The sequence below is a fragment of the Cyphomyrmex costatus genome, unplaced genomic scaffold (assembly GCF_001594065.2).
Source record: "Cyphomyrmex costatus isolate MS0001 unplaced genomic scaffold, Ccosl1.0 scaffold51, whole genome shotgun sequence".
NCBI lineage: Eukaryota > Metazoa > Arthropoda > Insecta > Hymenoptera > Formicidae > Cyphomyrmex > Cyphomyrmex costatus.
Window position 1 is genome coordinate 746,245 of NW_017279354.1, and position 16,449 is coordinate 762,693.

Here is a 16,449-nt window from a genome sequence, read left to right on the forward strand (position 1 = left end):
CTAACTTTTCCATTTTGCATCTATTCTTTATTTATTTAAGGATAAATAATGTTTTTCGCTATTCTTACGAAACAGGCACATAAATAGACGAATTCCGAAATAGAATTGTCTAGTTTGCGAAATTATAATCACATTTCAGATTCATAAAGACGTTCCTGGAAAATTATAAGCCACTATTAGCAACAAAATAAATAAAAACAAATTTTTCATTTTATAATTGCATGAAATATATAGGAATAGAATTATATATATATATATATATAATGTATAGCTTATTTCATACAAACGTGACAAGTATAAATTGCATATTCTGCTTAAGTACTGTGCACAATTTATAATGAGAAAGGAAGCCTTGCAAAGTATCTTCTTTATCTAAAATAAGAGAAGATATGAATGTCGTAAAATTGTGTCTAAACTGAGATAAAGCCAACAAAAATATGAAAAAAATGTTTGATCTCTTTCTGTAATATGGCTAACTAGAAAATGCACAAATTTTATTTATTATATCCAGTAGATTCCAGTACAACGTCACATCCTGTTTCTCGTTAAATGAATCATTTTGCTGTTTTCGAAGGGTGGAATCAGGTGGCGTTGAAATTCATTTCCTCTTTCCAAAAGAAGTTTGGACCCTCTATATAGGCATATAATATCAAAAGATTTTACACATTAATAGATTATGTTTTTCATATGTTGCAATATATATTTGATAGAGTAGTCGAAACATATCGAAATTTCTCAAGAAATACCTGTGAAACTAGATCTGTCACAAAATTGATTTATAGGACATATATAAATCATTTAATATTAATTTTTATCTACAGAGGAAAAAGTTCGGAACTGTTTGCGAATTTATTCTATCAGTTGCGAATTGTCGCATACGGAAAGCTAATTTAATGTGCATGCGCGAGAAAAGAAATTTATGCTATTCTTTATTTCTGATATAAACGGTAAAATGATTGTTACTAGGAGTCTTAATTACGCTTCGTTGTTTTTGAAGTGAATTTAATGTATATATATACGTGTAAGAACTTGTTTCTTTTTAACTTTAAATACAGCTAAAATGCGTTTACTCTAATTAAAGGTAAACTAAGAAAATGTATAATCTAATGCTAATGTCGTTTGCGTCGCCATTATTTTATATTTTAAGACACTGCGGAATCGAAGCTCGACGAAAATATCGATTTGAAGTGATTGTGAATGCTAGTTGAAGGATGCTATGTTGTCTTTTGTAGACTGACGCAATTTAACAGCGAAATTATACCCTATGTATATATAAAAAACAAAATCCTTTAACACAATGATTGCTATATTTATATATTATATACATCATTTATATACGCATTTATATGTGAATGACACTTTTGTTTCTATTATTTAAATATCATGGCAAATTTTCATAAGAAGCTCCGCTGTGCAATGATATTCTATGACAAGAAAAGTGAAATAACAAAATATGTTTGATTTCCTAAACTTGTTTATGAAATTAAATGTTATTTATATATAAATGACATAGTAGTCAATGTGTTAAGTGGTAACGGTTAAATACGCGATCCTAAATGAGTTAAAATACAGTCGAATGTCTGTGAACTCATCGTTTTTGAATGGTATACAGAATGTCTAATTAATGCGCCATTTTTCACGAGCAAATAGAAGAAATTAAACTGAATGAAAGTCTTACTATTTTGCAAGTAATTTCTCAATAATTAATGAGAAATTAATAAAGATCTACGCGAGTGAGTGTGCATCCGCGCGTGACAAAAGATAGCACAGCGTTATTTATTATTTGCTATTGGTAGATGCGCGCTTCTTCCAATATCTTACATCTGAAATTATCACGTGATACTGTTTTTGGCTGTTTTCTCGCCTAATCGCACACTGATTTGTGAATCTTTAGTAATTAATTTTTAAGTAATTATTGAAAATTTTGGTAAAGGATATTTGTATTCATTGTATAGATAATTTTACCTGTTCATGAAAGATGGCACGGTAATTATCAGACATCCTATATATATATTTAATGAAAATGTATACTCTTTCCTACTTATTTTTTCGTTGTAATATGATTACATTGCAAAATAGTGGGAAAGTTACAAGAAATATGATTACATTGCAAAATAGTGGGAAAGTTACAAGAAATAAAATTATCTTTAAAGAATATATAGTTGGTTCACAGTACCAGAGTTGATTTTACAGATATTCGACTGTAATATTTAATTATGTCTAGGCGTTTCTAGAAGAAGCCCGATATCTACAACATTAACTTGAAAAAATACAGATATTTGTTGAAAGAAGACCATCATACTGTTAAAATAATTCGGCAAAACAAATTACTTTATTGCTGAATTAACTTAAATGTACATACTAAATGTACATATATACTGGTTTTTCTTCAATCAATGATTGCTAAGCACAATTCGAGTTGAAAACAAACTAAAACAATGTGTAATCAAATGTCTAGTAATTTATTAATACATTGCAAAATCGGTTGAGAGAAACATCGATGATGATTGTAAAAAGATCATCGTGCTATCGACATAATTTAGCATATGCATATATATATATCGTTCCTTCTCTAACAACTGATGATTGTTAAACGTGACACTAGTTGAAGGAAAATTCAAACTAATTGCGTAATTTAGCATCTAATATCATTTTAACGACAAATGAGAAGGAAGAACAGAAATCGATATAATTAAATATTTAAACTTACAATTAAATGATTTGTGAATACATGAAATAATAATTTTCTTAAAATTTCTAATGGAAAATTGTACTCATCGAAATTATATCGGTTTCAAATTATATGTGACGTTATTGCAAAGTTTGGGAGAAGGAAAGTAAAAATTGAAAATGGACATTTAATAATATTCTCGATTCATAATGTGAGTTTCATTAAGCCGGACTGTATTTCTTCAAGATTTCAGTGAAATCGTAGACATCGCATAGTACAGAATAACATAACAATGGATATGATTATCGAGCGATAGTATCAATAATAATCAATAATTAATGTTCGCATTTCATCTCGACCGATATTATCTTGTAGGCAAATGATCATGAAACGGATACTCTATATTTTGTGTTCATTTCTAACGGAATTCTTCCGTTAATAACTACTATTGATAAAAAGAGATACTTGAAATATGTTTCAATATATGTACAAAAATGTCTCAGATATAAAAACTGATCGACTTGCCGCAAATTAAACGCGCTGTCGTAGTTGACGAGAATGTTAATTAACAAATTCATATTTCTTGCCGAAGCATTTAGTGAAAAGAAGACATATTAATTAATGCCTATATTGATCATGCCTCGGCTCTTAAAATTGTTAATTCTCTAAATGCTGTCGCTACATTATGATTTTTCTCAGTTTCTCGGCTTTTCAAATTCTTTTTTCTTTTTTTTTAATCTAGATGACGAACTTCTGATCGACTCAATGGAGCGATTTGTAATACTTTTAAGCCGATGACACATCATACATGGTGAATGGACTTTTTGACATGTTAATAAAAATCCTTCGATAATAAAAAAAAGGTTTTTGTGCGTTATACATGACCCAGGAATCAGTTACATGGAAAACAGAAAATTCAAGGTTTTCTTGCAAAGGGACGGGATAAGTACGAACACTTTCTTAGATTAAGAAGATACGCGCTTCTCAAATTGCAAGAATTGTGGAAAGGTTTGTAGCACGTATTACACACACACACACACACACACACACACACACACACACACACACACACACACAATTGTTGAGTTACTATTGCCGACAATTTTTCAATATATTAATTGTTACAAGATTTAAAAATCAAATTATTTATTAACGGTTTTTAACAAAATGTATAATTTCTGCAAACTGCAGAAAAATAATATATATAATAAATAACATAATATTTTCTAAATCTAAAAATTTAAAAATAAATTGATACTCGTCGCGGCTACGTTTCGGGACAATTCAATTATTTTAGTTTAACACGCACGGCATATCATTGTGTTACAAAAGATAATATTCGAGTTTGGTTCTTCTGTCAGGAGAAGAAACCAAAGGTAAAACGAAATTAGGTAAAAAAGATATGAAGGAAGGTTAAATAATATATAAAGAATTAAATGTTAATGTTCAAAAATTAAAGTTTTATCAATGTTATATATATTACAATTAATTTTTTTAGTCATTAATACTTTCTTTTTGATTAGTGCTGCATCCTTTGATTTTAAATGACATCAACTTTTTTTTTAATTTTACGAAAAGAATTTGGTCTTTAGAATATTTTCCTGTTTAAAAAAAAAGAAAATACGTTTTTTGTATAAAAAATTACAAAAATGAGCTGAAATTCACATTTTTTTGCCGTGTACAAATTTGAATTATACTGTTCTGCACAATTAGAAACAAATATTATAAAAGTTATGAGATTATGAAAATTAAAATATTGCGCAAAATATATAAATACATTCTGAAAACAAATTAAAGATATTAATTTAGATATCAGAAAATTTCAATATTTTTTTAATTATAGGTGTATATTTTGTAATAATTATGTTCTATTTGTATTGAATATGTGCATTTATACATATATCCTCATTTAAAGAGATGGCTGACTCGATGTAAAAGCTCGAATTCTTCGTATTATCATATTAATATATAGCACGAAATATATTTCTTATAAAAAAGATAAAATTACACCAGTATTTCAAAGTTTCTTCGTTTCGATTGCATCTTTCGCACTTTGTTTTTTTGTACTTTTCTTTGAATAAACTAAATATATTTTTGTTTTATTAAATAAAGCAGATAAAAGAGCATAATTTATATAAATCGACTCTCCATTTCTTTCGAGCGATTTTTAAAACTATCAGGAGAAATACCGAAGAAGAAATCAATCAGAAATTTAGATGTAAAATAAATCTTAATAAAAGTATCGAATATCCATTTCTTGGACATAGATTAAACAGTAGACGTATTAATTATTCATTATTATTATTATTAATGAACAAATTTATCGATTTTTTTGTTTTAATTCTTTATACATCTTGTGTCTTTTCTTTATTTTCTGTGAAAAGCTTAGGTTTATCAGGTTTTCCTGACAAACAGGAAAGGGGATTCTGTATTTTATTTTGTATAATATATTATATTTATACCTAATGTGTGTATTATCTAATTTAATAATTTATAAGATAGTAGATGATCATAAAATTTTTTTGTCATGATTGTTATCTTGAAAGAAAAAAAAATCGAATATCGATTGAAACATTAATTCATTTCATTTTTTTGTTTATTATAATATAAGGAGCCATATAAAGAAGAAATAATGAACGAATCTTTCAATAAATCTAATATAATAAAATTATAATATATAATATATATTATAATACTATTATTAGATTAACAATATAAATATAAATATAGAATTTAATATATGGAATTAAATTCGTAATATATGCGTATATACGTATGTATACACATATACAAATTAATTAATATTTTGATGGTAGTGGTAAATAAAAGCACATTAGTGTTTATGTAAAAGAAGAATGCGAAAAAGAAATATTAGAGAAAATTTTATTTTTAAGATTCCTATTTCTTCTGGTAGTTATATTGAACTGTGATGGGTAAAAACAGAAAATTATGTTGACTTTCTTCTAACATTATACATTAAAATAAATAGGTTTTTTTTGTATGTCATATAACACAAGTTTGATGATACATATAAATTAATAAGACGTATTGAGAAAATTTCTTGTTCTATTAGTAAATATATAATCCACAAACTGCATATATTATTTTTAATAAGTTTCTAGTGAAAAGGAATCTTACGTCTAATTAAGATTTACAGCTATTTAATTTAAAGAAAGATATTTGATATATTTTTTTATACTACTTATTTATACAAATCTATCAAACAATAAAAATGACTTGAGAAAGAACTAATTAATTTATCTTGATGTACAATACAAATAAAAAATTATGTAATTTTTCAGATTTAATGTTATAAATCAATATAATCGCAATGAGGAAATACGAACCTTAAATAATATACTCTTCTTATTTTATAATTAACTTATTTGTTAAATTTTCTTTTTATCCGAGCATCAGTGTTTACACTTTTTATGCGATGTAATGGGTAAAATATGTAACAATTGTAAAGAGATAAACAATAAACTAATATGTAAAATATATATATGTATATGTGCGTGGAGTGTGTGTGTGTGTGTGTGTGTGTGTACGCGCGCGCAGGTGTTCATAAATTATGAGTATTAAATTAGTGCAAAAGATTAAGTGACGAGTTCAAAGTAAAATTGTATGATGTATGATTATTTTATTATAATTAATAAGAGTATTTGTTTTGAAAGTATTATTTTATTCTAAATTTTATCGATGAATACTTTTGCACTAATATAATATATTGTAAAATATACTTTATACTTGGATATTGCGGACATGTATGTAATATTGTTCTGCATCGTGTAATGTATTAATATATCTGCATAAAGTTAAAGAATGCTAAATAATGTAATTACGATATATCGATAATGACTAATCTTTCTTAATTTCTATTTTCCTAAAACAACATATCGTGTAAGAACTTAATGTAATGTATATTACATTAATCCATTAACGACCAATATCATTTTTAAAATAAAAATTTTACTATTAATAAAATAAATTTAGTAACAAATGATGTTCTCATATCAATTCTTTTCAATATTTCGTGTTCAAATATACGAAAATGTTTTGAAAATGTATAATATAATGATAAATTGTTCAATATATTGTAGCATAAAAAGTGAGAGCACACACACATACACATACAATTGTAATAAAATATTATATTATAAATGCGATTTTTAATCAAATAAATTTTATTAAGTAAAGTTTTAATATAACAGCGCTATGGTCTTTAATGGATTTATAAATTAGACACGAATAAAAATGGATGAGAAAGAAGGAATTGTTGAAAATAAAACAAGTACTTTTAAGAGCAATCGACAAATTAATTAAATTAAATTTAAATTTACAAAGTTTAATTACTTTTTAATATCCCTGACAGAGAAAATTTTTACGAAAAAGTACAAAGCTATATATCGCAGCAACATCTCAGAAATTCTTAGTTTTTCGTAAATATTCAAAGAGTAGTGTTGTTTAAGTTTCGTGGTATATCAAACAATTTTGTACAAGACACAAAAAAGATTCCGTAAAAACTCAATTTATAGAGTCAAAAGACGTATATGAAAAGGGCGGAGAATTCTTTGATTTTTCGACGTTACTCTATGTGCCATTACGAATATCTACGAAAAATTAAGAATTTGATCTTGTTTCAATCAATGTACTCTTTCGCAAAAATGTTTCTGCTAAGGGCATATACATGTATTCGGTATTTCTTTGTTGTGTATTAATTTGAATGTTGACTTTAGAAATACATATATACTTTAATTTTTTAACATTTAATTTTTTTGTTTAAATTGAAGGAAAATAAAAATTAAAAGAATATGTTTTATTTAAAAAGAATAAAAAATATTTGTTTTATTCTATATTTTGTTTTTGATTAAATGCATTAACTCAATTTCATATTTAATTTAATTTTTCAACGAAATTTCACAAATACGTTTTATGAATTCCATACGAATAATTTTTCCTTCTAATTCCATTTGAATTCGTCCATTTATTCCACAGACATTTCATGTATCTCATTTATTATCCGTTTATTAAAGTTTATCGTGTAAATATGAATTTATACACTATTGTGGAATGTTTGATATGAAGATGTGAGTGATACGTTAGGAATAATCTTAATTTTTCTTTTGGATCCAATTTGATCTAATTTCAACATTGTTTGAAGAATCTCAATTACTGGACATCCTCTTCAGAAGTGTTTCAGAAAGATTATGAGGATAAAAAAAACTTTAAATTTTTTATTTAAAAGAATTCATAATTATAACTATAATTCTTCTAATTTTCTGTTATATAATACAAAAATTATTTTTTCAATTAAAAATTTATTAAATTTGAAAATTGAAATATTGACTGAAGTCACACAACTTTTTTCTACTGTCTTTTATAGTACCTGTATAAATTGAAACTAATTAAATTAATCATAATTTTTATATAGGGTTTTCCAATATTTTTTGCATTTTCCTGTAACTTTGTATTTATTGGAACTTATTAAATTTTAATGTTCTATATATTTTAATAACTAAATTAAAATTTTGATTGAAATTCAATTAAAATTTCACGTCAATGTTTTATTATTTATGTATTGATATGTAATAGCTAAGTTAAATTGAAAAAAAAATTGATGTTCTATTAATATCCTTAGAATGAATTAAAAATAATGTTGTCTATTTTAAAATTGTACGAATGCTTACAATTTATTTACGTTTTTAAAACTTACTTATGTGATAATGCTTTTATTTTTAATATACTGCAAAGTGCATTTTCACGAATTCTTGGATACCGTGTAGAAATAATATGCGTTTTATTATCACATCGCGACATCCTTGATTATGACGTTAGGAGTTCTTAACCGATTTGACCTAATGACAAAGCAATCAATATCTCACTATAGTCATTAGTAAATACGTTTCATTTAATATGCAATTACTCTCTCAATAGAAATATTACAGAACCTTCAGACAAAATTGTCAATCTCTTTAAATTATTTCTCTTTTTTTTATAGAAATGTACAAAAGAACGATTTTTAGATAAAATATATTTTGTATAAAAAGATTTTATTTATTATATAATTTAACTTTAAAATATTAGAATGTCAAAAAAATTTTTTTCTATTTAGTTTGTTTTAAAACCACTTTAAAACACATATTTTTACTCTTGTCTTAATATTTCTATTTTTGTTTTAATTATGAATAATAGGATGATATAGATTTTAAATTATAAGAAACAAAGTTTTTCTTTTACTACTTAAAAAAAATTAATGTTTACCTATAAAACAATTTTTTAAAAAGAATTTGTTAATTATTAAAATATTATTAAAAAATATATGCTTAATTAATAATTTATATACAGAACTATAAAATATAAATTTTAAAAAATATTGCATGTTAGCATTTTGAAGCAAACTGTGTAATCACTTATTTACATAACATAAAGAAGAAATACATTATACAAAAAAATCCAATAAAAATAACTACTTTTTTTATAACCCTATACCTCTTTTACACTCCTCAATATCGCATTTTAGACGAGGACAAAGATGCCAAGGAAACGAAGGAGCAGGAGACTCATCAGGAGCAGCAAGTGGTGGATGGTGAATAGAAAATGTATTGGTTGATGGAGATCACATCGCGCCCCAGTTGGAACGGACAGGATGACGATATTCCCGAATGATATAAGGGACGGCATATAATGATAAATCAAGGTAACATCTTTAACCGCAGGCGCTGCAGTGAGTCCTTAACGTTTAAAATATGAATGTACGATATTAGGGAGAAATTGTTTAATATATATATACATATATATATATATACATAGAGAGAGAGAGGGGGGGGGGAGAGAGAGAGAGAGAGAGAGAGAGAGAGAGAGAGAGAGAGAGAGAGAGAGAGTGAAACAATACAAAAATATTTACCACGCAGTTAAATAAAATAAAATTAATATGAAAAGATGATTAAGAAAAAAAGAAGTAAAGAGTAGTGCTAGTTACTACCACGCCTATACGATAAAAATGCGCTAATTCGACGTTGTGAATAGGTGTGAGATTATATGCGCACATGTATATGTGTGTGTGTGTATGTGTGAAAAAATAACAGAGAGAGAGAGAGAGAGAGAAAGAGAGAGAGAGAGAGGAGAGAGAGAGAGCGAGCGAGCGAGAAAAAGAAGCATGTACATACATATATATGTATGTAATATATAATAGATAAAGCGCATATATATATGAATATGTATATGTATGTATAGGTAATTAATTATATATAACTACACACTGTACTAAGCGGTGAGCAAAAAGTGAAAAAAGTAGTAAAACTCTTATTACACGATTGCTATGTTTACACAATTATATATATACATGAGTATATATATTATACATATATATATAAAATTATAAATACACACACTTACCTACCATTCTTATTTCGCTACTCCTCCTCTGCGTTCTTTCTCTTGAATGTTGTTTTTAGTTTTATGAAAAATAATGACGCAAAAAACGTATTAGTCGCAATGACGATGATGAATACCTTGTAGTATAACTATTCTGAATGTGTTTAAGCGAAAAAGAAATTGCGCAATACCGCCCCATCGTTAATCACGCGGAATCACTCTATATATATAAATAATATTATTATTGTATATTTTGTGGTTTATTTAACAATAAACTATTAACAATAATAACGTTAACTGCTGTCTCGATCTTTTTCTGTATACCAAAATATGTTTTCTAATATTATTAAAAATATTTAAGCAAATAAATAAAGGATATGCGATTAATAAACTTGAAATATTTACAATTAAATGAGAATATAACACATGATAATGTGGTAAATGTGTAATATGAGAGTAACATAATTCCAGTTTACAAATACTTTAAAGTGAAAAAAGAGACTTTTTAATAAAGGGTTTGAAAAATGTAGGTTTATATATATCTCTTAAATTGATTTTGAAAATAATCTTTTATTTTCACAACCTTTTGAAGTAGATTCAAATTTGTCTTGCTGTCTTCGAAGTTATAATACTAAAAAAATCAACAGAAAATCTTTATATTGTATTTAAATAAACATATATTATATTTTACAAAATTATATTTAACATACCATATTAATCATTGTACACTCGACAGCAAAATTAAAGCATCACTTATCTACTCGTCACTTATCACGTTACTCTTTTAAAATTTGCCTATTTTTGGGAGACAGAATAAGTAATGCTTTAATTTTACTGTTGAGTGTACATTATACTTTTAATACCGAAAAAAGAACAAAAATATATATTCCCATATAAAAACTATATATTCCCATATATATAGTTATTTTCATATAATTAATATTTACATTTTTTAATTTTATATCACTGATCAATTTTCTTATTATAGAAAACGGAGAATGAACTCCCTTGAAGTGGAAACAATTGTAGTGAAATAATTTTCAAAATCTTATCTTCTATTACAGAAATATGTTTTTAAAATATCACTAGCCGAGAAGAACTTTTCTGATCATGGCACCACTAACAGGCTCCTCATTGTTGTCGCGAGGCTCGATGCACTTGCTGCTACATAAGTATTGCAATAATGGTAAGCGATATTTGCCGCAGAAATCAACAAATTTAATGTGCTCCACACGATTATTAAAGAAAACACCTGCGCAGAAAGGTAAAAGTTAATCTTGAAACGAGATTTGAGTCGAAAAAAACGGTTTGTTATTTCGAATTATTCCTATTGCTGCGCAATTTTACACTGAGAGAAAAACTTTTCACACAATATTTATAACTATATTATATATTACTATAATTATAATTATGACTACTATAATATTAGTAATAACTATGTGTATGGTTCTATTAACCAATATACATAGTTGGCAACCGAAAATGACTATAATTATAGTTACAATAACTATACATAATAATACCATTATTATTACTAATAATATAATAATCATAATCATAGTTATAATATTATAATATACAATAATTATAGCTATAAATATGAAAAAGTTTTTCTCGGTATAGAATGCGTTGTAACGAATGTATTGCAGTTTTTTTTTTTTTCGATCTATAACTTATATCTTCTCGAGAACGCTCGACTGTCATTGATTGATTCGCTTAAGTTTTTTCATGCGTTCTCGAAACGTAAAAGATATTTACGCTTAATTTACATTTCGTTGCCTCAATTTTTTCGTTTCTTATCTAAAAGCTTCGTTTATACGCTTCTGCTACTCTCCTCTCACGTTCGATATGAATCCGATTACTATTTCACCAAAGCATTGATTTTTATAACATCTAAATTATAATTATTACTAATTGAAACACTGACCTTTGCATTTAGGATTGACACAGCTGTGGGCACTATTGAGGTACTGTACTAAGTTATGCGGTATACTTTCATTATCGTAGCGAATATCACTGGACTTGATGATACGTGCTGCTAGCTCCAATAACGATGGTGGATTGTGTGTCATATCAGATACGAATCTCACCACCAACGGATTGTCTCGTAAAGACAACTGCAAAAAACAAATAAAATTGTTTTTCACAGGACAAATTTTAATTTTAAAAAATCAATTACAACAGTTATAAAATTTATTGCGCAAAGATTGCATAGCAAAAACATTTAAATAAGCAGAGGCTACAGTAAAGAAATCAGATTTGTGAAAACAATTATGAGTTCATTAAACGATATAATATTCTTCGTATAAAAAGATCGCTAAACTAAATTTTCTTGGCGCAATAGCAAAATGTGTATATCGCTTTAATCAAGGCTTCAATCAACATTTTATTTTTAAAAAATTATATTTTAAATTTATTTTGATATAAAGTGTTTTCTGCACCGACAAATTTATTATGTTATTTATAATACTAGACTTTATTATAATCATCATATTCATACACATACACATACATAGACATACACATAGTATTCCTTTTTATTTTAAACAATCAAATATTTCAAAAAATAAAAGATACGGAGAAACATTAACAATCAATAATTTTCAAGTTTTTTTATATCTCATGTTAAAATATACCAAAATAAAGTATAAACCATAAAGTATCTCATAAATTATTGAGTCAATAGCTTTACTTTAATACTTCATAGAACAATTAAAGGAATCATATTATGTAAAAAAGTCATATATTTAATTTTATTTTTTTTTTAATAATAATAACCTTTATGTGATTTTGGAAAATTAATTTTGCTATAATATTATTTACGCCTCAATTAAGTTAACAATTTGTCTTAAACGATTTTTCGTATCTTTCATAATTTTTGAGATATAATATTTGCCTGCAGTAATTAAAATAAGGTACCTTGTATGTATGTATACACATACATATTAAACAGACTGAAAAATATGATAAAATTATTCATAACTCACCTCTGTGAGGCATTTTAATGTTATTATCTCAGTAGGTAATGTTCGTATTCTGTTCTTGTGAAGCGACAGAGTTTTCAAGTTCATTAAATTGGCTATCGAGTTTGGCAGACTCTCTAGCATGTTATCACAAAGTATGAGAGCCTGTAGAGTCTTCAGTTGACCAAGGGTGGACGGTACCTCTGTCAATCTGTTGTTTCCCATTGACAAAACTCGCAATCTTTGATAAATAGAAATATTTCTTAATAATGTTTTTGATAAAATCAACTAATTATTACATTTTATATATACGTATATATTTTCTTTTTTTATATATTTTCTTAAAACACAATACGCATGTATTATACTCGCAAACAATTATTTAAATTAATAGTATTAAAATATTATTATGTACTATAATATAACTCTCATTTATGACTGTAATTTTTCTCTTTTACTGCGTAATGTAATTTGAAACTAAAAAATTCTGTCAAATGAACATTACAATATAACAAATAATTAAAATTAGTACATTAGTGAGAATTAAAAATTTCTTTATCCATAATCCTTTATATGTATAAACGCAGAAAGTTATAGATTTTATAATACAATATTGCTATAAAAATAATCATAGAAATCACTTTAAAAATTATCATACCCTTTTATCACAAATATAAACTTTTAGTAATTATATTGTTATTAATAATAGCGATTTTTTAAATTCAAAATTTTTTATTGCCACATATATACTAAGATATTTAATTATGGTTTCTAAAATATTTCATGCTCTTCTTATATTTAAATTTTTAATTGCCGATTATTGATTAGCTAATAATATATATCAATAAATTTTATTTTTTTTTTACTTAAATCTTAAACATTAAAATTCGTTAAACTGCGCAATTACCCTTGCAATTTCCAGATGTCCTTGGCAATTTCGCTGATACGATTGCCACCTAGATAAAGATATTTTAATCCAGGTAGATCAAAAATTTGATTAGGAAATTCTGTGAGTCTATTGCCACTTAGATTGAGTTCCCTCAAATTAACAAGATTTTCAAAATCTTTCGCCAATCCATCATTAGTTATGTTATTGTGTTTCGCAATCAAACAAGTCAAAGGACAATTCGTCCAAAAATCTGGTAAGCTGGTGAGGCCACAGTTCGAGATATCGAGAAAATTCAGATTGATGAATCTACTGATACTGGCAGGTAGAGTTGTGAGAAGATTTTGACTCAACAATAAGGTATCCACTTGCTCTGGGCTTTTGGTATTGAGGAATTGCTTGTCTAATACTTCGTTGTCGAGTAACAGATAGGACAGGTCCAATGTCCTCAAGGTAGAATCCGAGTCACTGGAGTCTGATGTGTAATTCTCCATGACTGTTCTATATTTTAAAATATTTTATACTTTTACTTTATATTTCATTGTTACACCACTTATTTATTATAATGTACCGTTTATATAAACAAATGTAAATACCATACATATAATATAAAAATTATAACATTAATTTGTTTATATATTTATAATATTTAATTTTTTTGATGTTTTTATTTTTCCGTCTATTTTTCATATGACATTTATAGTATACCTACATATAAAATTAATTCATTAATTTAACAGTAATATTATTGCGCGTGCGATTATCTAAATGTTTTTCCAAAGAAAATGCTGGAAATTTGTGTAGGAATAAAATGATACTTTTATATACGAAACCGCATCGTCATTATCGTAATCGAGCAATGAGAAATGGCAAAATGTAAATAATAAATGTGTAACTTTCGTCATGTAGATGATACATGACGATCTGGATTTGCGTTCAACATAAATTATCGCACACGACGCCTATCAAGTCAATTAAAAAAATTGATAAATTCAAACAGATTAAAAGCGTGCAATAAAAATTACTATCGCCATTGAAATAACTTATAAACATGAAAATAGCATAATTAAAAATGAGTATGATTTTTCAAAGTGTATTCTTTATTTAGCGCACTTTTAATTATAGTAATTACTCACGAATATGCACGCATATATATTCAACATACATTTGGTGCATGTAAAATTATCAAAAATATCGATAAGATTCTGAGAAGACCGTCGTGTCGCGCAAATCGTGCTTATTAGTCCAAATGATGACTTTGTTGTAAAATAATTCTTGAATGTTTCGGAGAAAATAATATACAAGGTGCTACAATAACACTATCGAACTTTTACACTCTCAACTGAATTGCAATCATTAATATTACAAAAATTATTTCTAAATTATATATATATTGACATATGTATAATATATCTAACAAATTATTAAATAAGTTATTTTTAGTAAAAAGTTGTAAGAATCCCAAACAGCGTATTAAAAACATTTTATATCCTGATTTTGAACATTATGCTGTATTGAAACAAAGAATTTGTAGATAAATATAAATTACATTCGATCAACGACCGCATAAATATTGAATAATATTCACACACATTGATAATTCATTAGTTTAAAGACGTTATCCAATATAAAATTAAAATTTTTTAATTCTATATTGTGTATTATTTAAAAACATTTTATCAAAAATATTCATTTTAATTCTATATTACTGTCAATAGAAATTAAGAGTAATATAGAGGTAAAATGACTAAAAACGACTTATGCGAATATTTGAAATCCGCGCGTTGCTATTACGCGAATTATTAATGATTATCATGTGACGTCACTGCGGCCCGTCTGGTTCTGGTATCGTGAACTGCATGGAGCACAACACTTACTTATTACTTGTTTTAGCTTCACGAAGAAGACAATGCCGTTGGCAATCTTCCGTTAGTTAACACTTCTTGAAAACACAATTCGTGTCACAATGCGTAAATCTCGAACAAGCGAATTTTATGAGCAGCGCAAATAGAACGGCGATTAACCACACGGAAATAGGCGGTACACGAATCGCGACCGCATGACATCTGCGCTTTATCAACGTGTGTCTCACGTCTGTATCCATCGCCTATCATCTCCGCCGCTGCTTGCTGCTGCTCCAGCCATTCTCCCCGCCAAGTTCTGTCGCAGCCAATCCTAAATACAAACATTGAAAGCTTTCCAACAAGCGACGCTGCGCACAGTTATCATTTCATCTTTGTTTAACGTTGACGAACAACAAAGAGATAATAATTCACTATTATACTGTGTCATCAGTGTCTCTCATTGGAAAGCTTCTATTGTAAGGTTTATCCAGCTGGATTTATACGATTTGCAGCATATGTTTGAAAAGAATCCGTTATAAATATATATATATTCTATTAAAAGTAATTGATAAGGAAATTATATATCCAAATAAAATTCATTGTTGAAACAATTTTTATTATGTATTTATTAAAAAGAATTTATTTGGTAATTATTTATGATAGAATACGGTCCTCACCTTCGATTTTAATCTAATTAGGCTCATTCGACGC

The 16,449-nt window shown here is 26.6% G+C and overlaps 2 protein-coding genes across 4 annotated transcripts in view; one reads left to right on the forward strand and one right to left on the reverse strand.

Moving 5' to 3' along the window:
* The window catches only part of LOC108778791 (glycogen synthase kinase-3 beta), a 53,645-nt gene extending 44,172 nt beyond the window's left edge, over positions 1 to 9,473 (forward strand). Inside the window, exon 8 of the mRNA XM_018546065.1 lies at positions 9,192 to 9,473. Coding sequence (XP_018401567.1) covers positions 9,192 to 9,265 — 74 coding nt within the window. The 3' untranslated portion in view covers positions 9,266 to 9,473. The remainder of the gene's footprint in view (positions 1 to 9,191) is intronic.
* A 1,177-nt stretch (positions 9,474 to 10,650) lies between these two features.
* On the reverse strand, positions 10,651 to 15,954 carry LOC108778761 (leucine-rich repeat-containing protein 58). Of its 3 annotated transcripts, none has more exons than XM_018546022.1 (5): positions 15,772 to 15,954; positions 13,916 to 14,395; positions 13,033 to 13,249; positions 11,973 to 12,162; positions 10,651 to 10,676 (listed from the first exon to the last, which is right to left on the reverse strand). In XM_018546022.1, the coding sequence occupies exons 2-5, from the start codon at positions 14,386 to 14,388 to the stop codon at positions 10,669 to 10,671; spliced, it is 888 nt and encodes a 295-aa protein (XP_018401524.1). In that variant the 5' UTR covers positions 14,389 to 14,395; positions 15,772 to 15,954; the 3' UTR covers positions 10,651 to 10,668. The 3 variants fall into 3 exon arrangements, with proteins under 3 accessions (XP_018401524.1, XP_018401522.1, XP_018401523.1); XM_018546020.1 differs by lacking the exon at positions 10,651 to 10,676 and adding an exon at positions 11,107 to 11,297; XM_018546021.1 differs by lacking the exon at positions 10,651 to 10,676 and adding an exon at positions 11,830 to 11,906.
* Positions 15,955 to 16,449: the final 495 nt, after the last annotated feature.